We start from the raw sequence: 12,033 nt of genomic DNA, 5'->3' as shown, positions 1-12,033 counted from the left end.
TAAAACCCAACAGATGTTACAGGAAACAGCAAGGCGAAGTGGGGCGGGGGAGGGTGAAACACATGGATGCCTGTCTTCTCCAAGGTGCATCACTGAAATGCCTGTTGGATCAATCCCTGTTTCGATTTAAAACTTAAAGTCTGATGCTATCTGTTAAGTAGGGAAAACTGTAGATAACTCTTACTTTCCTCAATATCCTGAATTAAAAATAATTCAGCTAAAACTGTGATTGAAACTTTACACGTAGTTCATTATGGCTTTACGGACACCTTTTCTCCCCGCACCCCAATACTTAGTGTAAGTGAATCCATCCTTCCTGAGGACGAGGACAACAACGATGATGCTGCTGATGTGATGACGATGATGACGACGATGACGATGCTGCTGCTGGTGGGAATAACTGTTTCATGGTTAAAACGGTGGCTAAAAGGATAAATATATGACCATCACTAGAGTCCATTGTATTTAAATACACCTAAAAAGACTCTACAAGGCACTAGTGCTTTTACAAATTGATGTAAAACGTACTAGTTAGCATATCCATTAAGGTTTATGTGTGCATGAGTTGTCACAGCAACAGAAATAACCGTGAAAACAGTGAGCGGAACAGGAAGATGAGAACAGCAGGAACATGACAAGAGTGTTGAAAGTCTTACCTGGGAACATCTGTATTTTCTACCTTCCTCAAAACAGTGGCCCTGACATCTTAAAGGGAAATGATCACAGATTGATGACAAGTTCCCAAACCCGTTTCTGTTCCCCACCCCCCACCCACGCTCCCCCACTTCACTTCTCTTTACTTGTCTTTGCTTTCTTTTGGTTTAGTTTTTCAAAACAAATCCTTTGTGATCTTAAAGAAGGTAAACCCATGCCCGAGCAAGGCTTTCCTGACCAAAGGGTTCTGTGCATGCAACACGGAGGAAGGACGCTCTCAGGGGGTCTAGCTTCACGGTGGTCTCCAGCAGGGGGTAGTGCCAGGGGAAAGCATCTCAGCAGCTGTGTCATGCTTTCCCTGTCACCGAGGCAGCTGAGGGAATTTCTTACCCACATGGAATAAACAGTCCTTTCCTTGCCTCCTGTTTAAACCGATGACCGATAACCTTATGGGAAAGAGCCAGAGGACAACCACGAAACTTTAGGCCTCCAGTGAATGAAGGAAAAATAAAAGGAACTTACTACTTCTGCTGGGAAGTGGGGGAAAAAAACGATTTAACCTCCACCATTTAATTAAAGGGGGAACCCTCCCTAATTCTAGTGGAGGGGACACAAAACAAACCAAATGGACACTTGTCTGTCGTCATGGGGTTCGACTCTCGTTGAGGATGCTTTACTATGAAAATGAGAAAAATACGAACGTGTTGAATTGGTGGCAACACAGAGCTCAGCTCAGAATCAGGGTCCTACGTTCTGACCAGGGCTAGATATCAAATTGCTGGGCTAATTTCAGTTGTCTTCCCTGTTTAGTTGGCATTTTTCCATTCATTAACGAAAATGTCTTATGTCTACTCGGCAAGAATAATCATAGTGTTATATCGATAAGAGTGGGCACATAAAGCCTTATTTTATGGGCTGTTTTAAAGAGAGTCAAGTCAATTCACTGGCCAAAACAAAATAACTATCAGGGCTTCGAATGCTTTTTGGCCCCTTTACAATAGGAGGAAAGTTTTGCAAAGGTCGTATCGTAGCTCATGGAGACCACAATAGTTCGGTCTCATAGCTGGCTCTTCTGTCTTACGAAGCATACAGAAGAGCATATATTGAGCAAAGTATGATAAGTTGCAGATTCAGCCGACAGTTATGTGCATAAAGAAAAACACCTCATGAAAGAAATTTCTTGAACATCTCAGTACTAGGGACATTTGGGTTTCTCCCAGGCAAGCAGGTTATTTTTACCTACTTGGAGGTAAAAATTCTCTCTCCACATAGAACCACGGGTCATGAAATAAAGAATGTATCTCTCTTTGCAACGACCGCTAAAAGGCTCTGAGGAATTGGGGCTCCACTCGAGTTGGCGTATTGGAGCTTGTGTGATATTGGAGCTTGTGTGAAGCCTTTGTGTGTTTCACACCCCAACTCCATCTTACCTTATCACTCTTTCCATGCTTTCCTTTCCCTGGCCTTTCAAGTTACTTACTATGATATTGTTCCACTTTACATATTTTTGCGAGCTGCTTCAATACATTGTTTTTGGACTGGTGTACAGACAGGGAAATCAAGTCCATGTCGCTGGGGGTATTAAAAAGGCAGCATGCTTCATGAGAGCATTCAGTTTGGTTAAAACAAAACAGAGAACAATAACGGCAATAACAAAAATAACTGAAGCTGTCACATTGTTTTTTCCTCCGTGATCATGGCTGTGATGGGATCTGATCCAGCAGAGGTGAGGTGGCGGGGGGGGGGGGGGGGGGGGGTGGAAAGCCACTGTCCTCTTCCTCTGTCCTTTGGGCTGACTCTGCAAAACCTCACTCAGCGGTTCTGATGCGGCCGCATCGCTATCACCTGGGAAATGCATTACTTGTTGGAAATGCACATTCTCAAGCTCCATTCTGGACCTCCTGACAAGACTGGCCACCATATGCAGGGCCCAGGGCAAAATGAACATGCGGGGCCCTAAGATTAAAAAAATGATTAGAATTTCAAGACGGTGACAGCAGATCACTAAGCCAAATGGGTGCTCCTTCTGAGTACGGGGTTCAGCCCATGAAGCTGGCTTGGCCGACTGAAAGGGAACCTCTGGGGGCAGGGCTTTAAGAGCCCTCCAGGTAATTCTGATGCTTGGGGAAGTTTGAGAACCCCAGATACCAAACCTACCTGCCTTCCCTCAACCCACAGATGTGACCGTGAGCTATGGATCTAGTGAGAGTCAACTCAGGAGGGAAACCACAGATAGTGGCCGAAACCTCAGCCCTGGCTGGCAGCGGGGGTAAATGTGGCGGTCCTGACCTTGAGGTGGCTGGCGCCGCAGCTGAGTAGAGGAAAGTAGCGTGCCCAAGGCAGCCAGCTCCGGTCTGCAGGATCCGGATAACTGAACGTCGTTTGGTGATGGATCAGAACGTGTTAAGGGGAGGGGGGGCAGGAGGGGCCAACCTGCCTTTCTCCGCTCCTCTGTGTCATTCTCCTAAGTCCACCCATCAAAGTCACCACAGCTGCGGCCCCAATCAGGGGAGAAACTGCAGGAGGTGGCTAGAGCTAATCCCTGGAGGTAGAGGTGAATGAAGCAGACACGGACCACGAACCTCCTCAGGGTGGCTGGGGTCACAGCCAGGGACACGGGCAGGTGGGGACACCCCACGAGAGGTGACACCTCTTTTCCCAGCCAGCGGATACTGATCGAGTGCCCATGGCAGACAGCCTGTGGTGTATACACTCATGTGAGGTAACCCCTTGGCCTGAGAGAAGCACAAAAGTTGCTGTTTATGTCGAGTCCGTTATGTGGCAGAAATTGTACTAAGCTACTGTTAACAGCTCTCCTTGTTTCTGATCACAAGTCTAGAGACGAGCCAAAGAAATGAGGAGATATCAAAATTACATGTCTTTCTAGCAGTACCGGCATTAGGGGTCGAGACTCCTAAAACTTATTTCATAAATACTATTCAAAATGATTAAAAATCAAGAGTAAAATGCTTGTTTTATGCTTAGAGCTGGTGGGCCCTTTTATATGTTTAAAGTATTTCGTATTTATCATTTTATTTTCTCGGCAGAGGTCAATAAGGTGGTGGCCAAATGTGCCTAAGAACCCATGCCCAAGAACTGTCTTTCCACACGACAGCCCACCAATTAATAAACAAAATAAACAAAATAAAACTCCTCAGAACTCTCACTATAACATTGGCAGTTCAGAGTTTTAAAACATTTTAGTGTCATTCCATCGCTTTATCATTAAATCAATTGGAAACAAATCCAGGACCCTCCCTCTGGAAAATAAGACAAGCAGCCACCGACGTCTTCTCTAAGATTTGCCTCTAAAATGATTCTACTCTAGGAAGACAATTTGAAATTCAACACTCCGAGTAAAGGCAATAAAATATTCATGCATTTATCTAAACTATTTATTCTAACCAGTGATTCACTAGATGAGAAATCATTTAGAAGCACAAAATGTTCCCTCTTTCTATGTCTTGGAATTTCATGGATTTCAGTGGATGGATACACTGCCAGTTGACATGGGGTTGCTTCCATGAATGGAGAGCTTTCCCGTGAGACCTGAAAGCCCCGGGACCATCCACAGCATGCATGGCCAGTCTCAGCCAACCAAACAAGCATGAGATGGACGTGGAGAGCGAATCACTTTCTCACCCTTAGCTGGTCCCTCCAGGTCAGGGTGTAAACACGCTGGCAGGGTACTGTGGGCAGGCCTGTACTGCAGCCGGAGGCACAGAACTTGTTCTGTGGATAAACGGAAAACTCCGGTTCAATCACCGGAAGTGGCCAGCCCAGCCCCTCACTGAGCAACCCCAGTGAGAAACACCTTTGGGGATTTCGAACTTGCATCGGCTTCATGCTTGGCTTAGCCATGAACGGGTAAACCTCAGTCTGGTGGAACTCAAAGCACATAACCATCTCGGACACTATTAACGGTACCAGGAAAGGAATCCACTGCCACAGTAGCTCTGGACTTATGGACGATTTTCACATTCATTATATGCTCAGTTCTGCAAAGCATCCCTTATGCAGAATCCTAGGGACAAATGCTCCCTGCTCCAAAGGGACGCGGACCTGGATCCGAACTCCCACCAGGAGATAAAGCCAGGATCCGGGACGTTAGAATTCGCCCAGGTCTCTTAACATTTTTTGATATGTTGCTCATCAGAGATTTTTGGTGTTCACTTTGATTTTTAAAAAATACTACACTTCAATATTGTTCATTTTGATGACCGTTTTAACACACCCTTAAAATCTGCACCTCACTCCCCTCACCCTAGTCCCTGCCCTGCCACGATAATGTACTTCTGTTCTGTTGCAAATGCCTGCGTTTTAACATACTTTGTCCTCTTTGACTCCATTCTCATCCCCTATTACCTTACAACCCTAAATCAAGGGGGAGGGTCTATTTTAAGTATCCTTGAAGAAAAGAGCACATAATTCTAATACATATACCAGACAAGCAATTAAAAAACTGGAAGTCTTTCATTGTTAGTGATATAAATCTCTTCTAATCTCCTCTTGGCATTCCATCTTAGTTGAAGCCAAAAATGTAAGTAGACAAGCACAAGAAAGAAATACTGAATCCTACTCTCACTCCCCCAATTCTGTTGTCACACATAAAGAAGGGAAAAGACTCAAATCAAAACATTAAATTCCCAAATATCACTAAATGTTTCATCTTTCAAAACAGAAATTTTGATGAATATGTTCTCGTTCTTGGTTTGACACTCTTTTGAAAACTTACTTGTCCACTCCAGATAAAATCTTGTGCAGTTCCCACGTGGGGCACAGGAATCTAAAACCGTATTTAGGTATGTGAACTGATGGCAAAGAACAGAAGCTTCAGGAAAAAGAATCAAAGGGTTGGAAGAGAAAAATGAGGCAGGTCGTGCATATCACTGCACTTATGATGTTCATTTTAGAAGCTACTGTTGCTTCCCACTCTGTGGTCTTCCTGCAAATCCTTTCCATTCTTACCTTTTATAGCCCTCGTAGCTGAGTTTTCACTAAATAAGGTCTTCGGAACAAGAATTCTGTCCATTCCCATTGCGCCACAGCTTATCCAGATTCTCGACCTCATGACCTGCAAACACAATCGCTTCCAGTCCCTTCAGAAATCTACCTGGCCTGGTGCGAGCAGGTCATGTTCCCAACTTCAGTGCCTTTCACCCTCACCCCTCTGTCTGTTCCAGAACTACGCCATCATCCTGATGCCAATCAGATCAGGTGAGCTCTGCCTTTCAAGACAGTGCCACAACTTAACGTGGATGGGTTCTCTCGCGCCATATTGCCTTCATAGGTTGCTATCTCATGGACAGCAAGGTAGAATCTAGTGACACCCAAGTTTTTGGTAAGTAGCTGTAAATGAACAGAATGGTGAAATTCTAAGTAATGTGATAATAATCGCTAACAAGTACTAAGCATTTATCTAAAAACCAGATTCTATTCTAATAGCAGAACAACTCCATAAAGTTAGTGTGACTTTTTATCTCTAGTTTACAGATGAGGAAACTGAGACAGAGAGAGATGAATTTCTTTACCCAAGACCGCGCAGTGGAACTGGAATTTGGACTCAGGCAATGTGGCTCTGAATCCAAAGCTCATAACCAGCACGTTGTATCATAGAAGGGTGTGCTATTGATGGATAATTGACATGTCAGTGTGGCCGGCACTGTCTGGCATTTGGGGTACTATAATTTGTCACCACTGTATTCTGTCGTTACCATGATCTATCATCACCGTAATTCTTTGCCGCTGCTTCTTGATTTAAGCACCGCTGCTAAGCTTGCTATTTAAGGGCTTCTGCCCTCTGTGCTGGCCAGCCTCTTTATCGTGTCCCCAGCCAGCTGACATATTTACTTTTATGACCAGGCCCTGATTCAAGCTCCCCAAACATCCAGGCCTATTGACAACCTCTCCAGCCTACAAAGTTCCCTGCAAATCCGTGCTCTTCTCAGAAGATATCGAAACTCCACGTGGATCTATGGCCCGGAGCGCTGGTTCCCTTCTTTGTCAACACAAAGACCCCTTTGGCATGTAACAAATCACCTACCTCAAGTCCCCGGATGGCAGTTCTTAGCCTGGCTGCTTGTGAGAAACACAGGGGAGCTTTTAAAAATCCCAGTGTCCAGACTGCACCCCGGAATAAATGAATCCAAATCTCTAGGGGGGGGGTGCCCAGGCGGAGCTGTTCTTCAAGCTCCCCAAGTGATTCGAACGGGAGGCAAGGCTGAGAACCCGGGGCTCAGCACGTATCATCTTCACCCTTGTAGGCCTCCTTCGACAAGTCTGCAAGTCCTTAAAGATGTACGCATTTATACAGAGAATGGATAGACAACAAGGTCCTACTGTAGAGCACAGGGAAATATATTCAGTACCCTGTGATAAACCATAAGGGAAAAGAATATGAAAAATGAATGTACATCTATATGGATAAATGCGTCACTGCTGTGCAGCAGAAATTAACAAAACATTGTAAATCAACTATACTTCAATAAAATAAATACTGAGAGAAGAAAAGAATATGCCTTGAGATTTTAAGCTTTTGCTACTCAAAGTTTGGATCATGGCCCAGCAGCATCACAGCATCATCTGGGGGGGGCTTGTTAGAAATGCAGTTTCTCAGACTCCCTCCCCTAGACCTACTGATTCAGAAAGAACATTTTAACAAGGTCTCCTGGTCACCTGGATGCATAGTGAAGTTTGAGAAGCACACCTTTGAAGCACGAAGAGACCACCTACGGCGCGAGGGTTAGGACTTTTCAAGCCTCAAGAGGCCATTAAAAATAAATATTTATTTACTAATGTATGTACTTTCACTTCACGGTAGCATCATCAACCTTCTGGGCTGCCACCTGACCTGTACCTAGAGGAAAACAACCAAACACTCGCTTCTCCTCACTGCCAAAGTCTCCTCCAAATGTTTTCTGTTCGATACTGCTAGTCTCTGACATCTCCAGTGCTCCTGTGAGCTTACCTTCCTTTTCTTGAAGCCCTGACACTCACCTAAGAATCGTGGTGTAGGGTCAGCTTGCCTAGGCCTTACAATTCTTATTCCTATAGGGACAGGGAACAGAAGACGCTGCACCATTGTACAGTTTGGGATGGGCTTAATATGTACGCTTCCTCCTTTTCCTAAGAGTAGAGAAAGAAAGGCTCACTTCTTGGCATTTACATGCAAAGAGCGTATTGAAAACCACATCAAAATAACTTCTAACATCTATTCTTCAAAGTATAATATTCATATATTTTAAAATGTCACATAAAAGCAGAAATTCGATAAGTCAAAAATCAGTGGCTTTTTTAGGTGTGTGCTTTCTACCCTTCCCACAGAGAAGTGTTTTAAAGGCAGCTTAACGAGGGATTCACAAAGAGAAAGGCTGCCATGTCTGTTTTCTTGCACAGGGGAGGGAAATAAGTGAGTTCCTTTAAAGTCCGGTGACACAAGATCTCCTATGAAGAAAAGCCCTTTGTTTGTTTAAATTAGAATCTCCACCTTGATGATAGGAATCTAGGAACATTTTAAGTGAGCCCAATTCTCTGATATGAAACGCAAGACCATGAAATACCAGCCCATGTATACAATCTGAATACATTTTTATTCCCTCGTGGCTCTTAGGGTTTGAATCCTGGCAGAATGTCTTACTTGAAGCAGAACTTATCTTGATAATGATTGGCACAGAAATGGATTTTTAAAACTGCTCTTGAAAGCACAATCCCCTTAAAAATTCTTCCCTGTTCTACAGGACATGGAACAAAACAATGTGCAATTCCTTTCCACCAAATTTCTCTAAAGAATGTAATTTTTACATACCTGAAATAGTTTTAAATGAAAATTAGTACATCACGTTCGACATCAATACAAAAGAACAATTTAACACGTGTCCACGTTTCTGAGATACCATTGAATAAGACATACCATGACAGTATTTTATGTATGACTCAGAGGGGAAAAAATGCTATGAATTAATTTAAGACATGTCGTTGATTATAAGATTAACCTCAATTTCAGAGATGATAAAACCTGGGGGAAAATGTGTCTTAGAATTGTTGAAATTCAGTAGATTAACAAGCACAGCATAAGAGGATACTTTAACGAAGGAAACAACGTTTCCTGTCACAAATTTAAGGTTTGGTGTCATGGTGGCAACATCACTCCTGGTTCATGACGCGATATTATCCCCGTAACTAGCTTTGTTAAAGTTCACCCTCATACACTCTGCCTCTATAGCAAATGGTTAACATAAATCATAAAATCTGACTAAGGGGAAAATTCAGTGCTTCTCCTTTGGAGGAAAAATGGTGGCTAACCGTAGCCTACAGCAAGGCTTGTATTTCCCTCATTGCAAACATGGGTGCTTGTGTATACCGGCATGCATTTTTCTCAAAAAGATGCTAGCTATAAAGAGCGGGAGAGTTAAGAGGGTGAGCATCTCTAATTTCATGGGTACCTAGGCCTTGGCTGAGGCCTGTCTTGTGGTTTGCTAATGCATCTGTCCCGTTGGTAAGTTACACACGTAAGATGCATCCAGGCGCAGCCTTAGGGGCCCCTAAGCACAGTTTTTAGGATTCTAGAAGTGGAATCACTGATGTACATTGCTGTCAGTTCCTGAGCTTCCTGCCAGTGTGATTTAGTAGGGTTTTTTTTTTTTTCCCAGTAAACACAGTCAAAAGGACCTCAAGGGGCTAGAAAAAGAAAAATGAAACAGAAAAATCCCATAAAGCACTTTCTAGTTTGATAAGTGGATTCGTAAGACAAGCATTTTCTGTTTAGGTGGATCGATCAGATTTGCCAGGAAGTCAGCAAAATTCCACTCAAGTCACCCTGCGTGGAGTTATGTAAACTTTTCCAATTCTTTGGAAATGAAAATAGAAATCCCCAAGGCGGCTTTAGAAGATGGAAAAACTGGCATACTCACGAAGATTGAGAGGCCTTTCTTCTGAGTAAATAGTCCACAACATCGGGATCGGTCTCTAACAGGCTCACCAGCACTTCATTCTGGAGATCTGGGGGAACCTGCAGGGGCCAAATGCTGAGGCATAAATAAAACCACTCCAGAAGGAGGCGAACTACGGTCATTGGCAACTTGACAACAGCATGGAAAAGGGTGCCTTAAAAGTTGTAAGAAAACAGAGTGATCTCTTGGTTAAAACCAAACCTACACCAACCCATACAGCCAGTTTCATTCTTAGGACAGACTGGATGATTACCAAATAGTCATATTCAACAGTCAATTCAATTCAAGTGGGGTGAATTGTCACGCCACTTGCGACTGGAGACACAGCCTAACCATTTGGGTACCTCTGTTGCTCAGACTCGATTTTCTCGGCCTTCAATAAGCAAAATATTGCGGTTAAGAGGAACGGTGTTTGTAATTTACTGTCCAAATGGGGACACTTTCTAGAGTTCATATTTAGAACTATGCCAAGACAACAGGCATAAGTTAGGACTGTCTTGGGCAGTTCTGGAACATAGGATCAGTTTATCGAGGACAGGCCCTGGAGCCGGAGACTGCTTGTATTTGAGTCCCAGTTCCACTTGCTGGGTGTGGGAATTCTGGCAAGGTATATGACCTTTCCAGGTCTCAGTGCCCTCAACTGTAAACTAGAGATAATAAGAGTACTCACCACAAAGGGCTGATGTGGTGAGTAAAGGACTTACTACATGTTGAGAACTTAGAAAAGCACCTGGCAAATAGAAAACACTCAAAAACAAAATGTTGACTAGTACGTTTGCACGTGCCACTTTGTCATTCAGTGCCGGCCTTCACTCTTTTCTTGCCTCCTGGTCTATCAACAATTAAAAGTTTCTTGCCGGGCTTCCCTGGTGGCGCAGTGGTTGAGAGTCCGCCTGCCGATGCAGGGGACGCGGGTTCGTGCCCCAGTCCGGGAAGATCCCACATGCCGCGGAGCAGCTGGGCCCGTGAGCCGTGGCCGCTGAGCCTGCGCGTCCGGAGCCTGTGCTCCACAACGGGAGAGGCCCAAGAAGGAGAAGGCCCCCCGATATGGAAAAAAAAAAAAAAAAAGTTTCTTGCTTCATAATTTGATGAGGCATTCACTAGACTGTTATAGATGAGCTTCATGTGTTTCTCTAAGCCTAATCCTCAGTGCATTAGAAGATGACCTTACAATCCTACATCACTCACGTAGAAGTTTTTTCTGGGAGAAAAGATTGAACTCGGCTCCAGTGGTTTTCTACTCTGTAGATGCTGGTAGCTCAACCACAGGAAATTCCAACTGTTGAGGGAAAATACATGTTCAGTCTGATTCTCTCACATGTGAGCTCGGAGACAAGACCCTTAAATACCGTGGGGACACGTCTTCTGAGAACGAGTGTTGGTGGAAGAATGGCCTTCTGCCTCTTGCAGAACTCAATTCTTCCTGAGCTCTAAGAAGCTGGACGCAATTTTATTAACAAAAGCGGGGATGAAAAAGCAACAAAATGCTTTCCTCCTTTCATAAATCTATTCTTCCTACTTCATTCTGAATCGTCATTAATGACATTGCCAAACCCTAGTCACACAAGCTCAAAATCTGGGCTGGATTCAAGTTTCTCTGTGTCCTTTTCCCTCCCTGTTCGGAGCTGGGAGATCTACTTGATTTCATCTCCGTGATGCCTGTCACTTCTTCCCTCTCTTTCCCATTCCAACTGCAATGATCCAGGTTTGAGTGTTCATTACCCATTTGGAGTGGTCATCTGTTGGCCATTACCAGCGTTCATTTCCCTCTTCTTATAACAGTCATACCCCAAGTTCCCTCTGGAGAACTAACTGCTCTCCAACCTCCAGCTGGAGGGTGAGGTGTAACCTAGCCTAAGTCAATGATCATTCCACTCCCAGACTACCGTGGTTGCCTGAGCGATGAGCATGTGACTGCATTAGAAGCAATGAAAAGCTGTGAGAATTTCCCAGAGGCTTCAGAGGGACAGGATACAGGGCCTGAGGCTTGTGCCGAGACTGAAGAAACCATTCCAAGCAATGGAGAGAAAGTAAAGGGCTCTCTTGACATCACTTGAGTCCTAGGTAAAGCTACGCCTGAAGCCACATCTGCTCTAGATGGTTCAGCTGTGCGAGCCCCCAAATTCCTTAAGCAGGTTTGAGCTTTTAGTTGAAAAGAAAGATATATCCTTGAGGCTTTGATGCAACAGCTTGCTAACTTGTGTACTATTTCCTTCAACTTGTACATCACATTTCTCCTCTATGTGGTTGTCAGAATGCTCTGATCAAGACACTTGATCAAAACCCCTTTTGATCAAAGCCGCTTACTTGCTTGCTTGCCTCCATCTGTATTTCTCATCTTCTCCCCTAGCAGTCATCCTCACACACCCGCGACCTCAGTAGCACTGTGCTTCTCACTCTGACCTTTCCCCGCCTCATTCCTTTAATTCGT

General features: G+C 44.2%; 1 protein-coding gene across 5 annotated transcripts in view; it reads right to left on the bottom strand.

Annotated features, from left to right (window-relative positions):
- ARHGAP6 (Rho GTPase activating protein 6) overlaps positions 1-12,033 on the bottom strand; it is a 489,643-nt gene that overhangs the window by 7,073 nt on the left and 470,537 nt on the right. For all 5 annotated transcript variants that reach the window (XM_029240473.1, XM_029240475.1, XM_029240474.1 and 2 more), the window contains one exon: positions 9,564-9,661. In XM_029240473.1, the coding sequence (XP_029096306.1) occupies positions 9,564-9,661 (98 nt within the window). The remainder of the gene's footprint in view (positions 1-9,563; positions 9,662-12,033) is intronic.

Source organism: Monodon monoceros, unplaced genomic scaffold (assembly GCF_005190385.1).
Source record: "Monodon monoceros isolate NGI ecotype Baffin Bay Population unplaced genomic scaffold, NGI_Narwhal_1 Super_Scaffold_22, whole genome shotgun sequence".
NCBI classification, from domain to species: Eukaryota; Metazoa; Chordata; class Mammalia; order Artiodactyla; family Monodontidae; genus Monodon; species Monodon monoceros.
The sequence above is the reverse complement of the archived record's forward strand: the minus strand, read 5'-3'. Positions and strand labels throughout refer to the sequence as shown.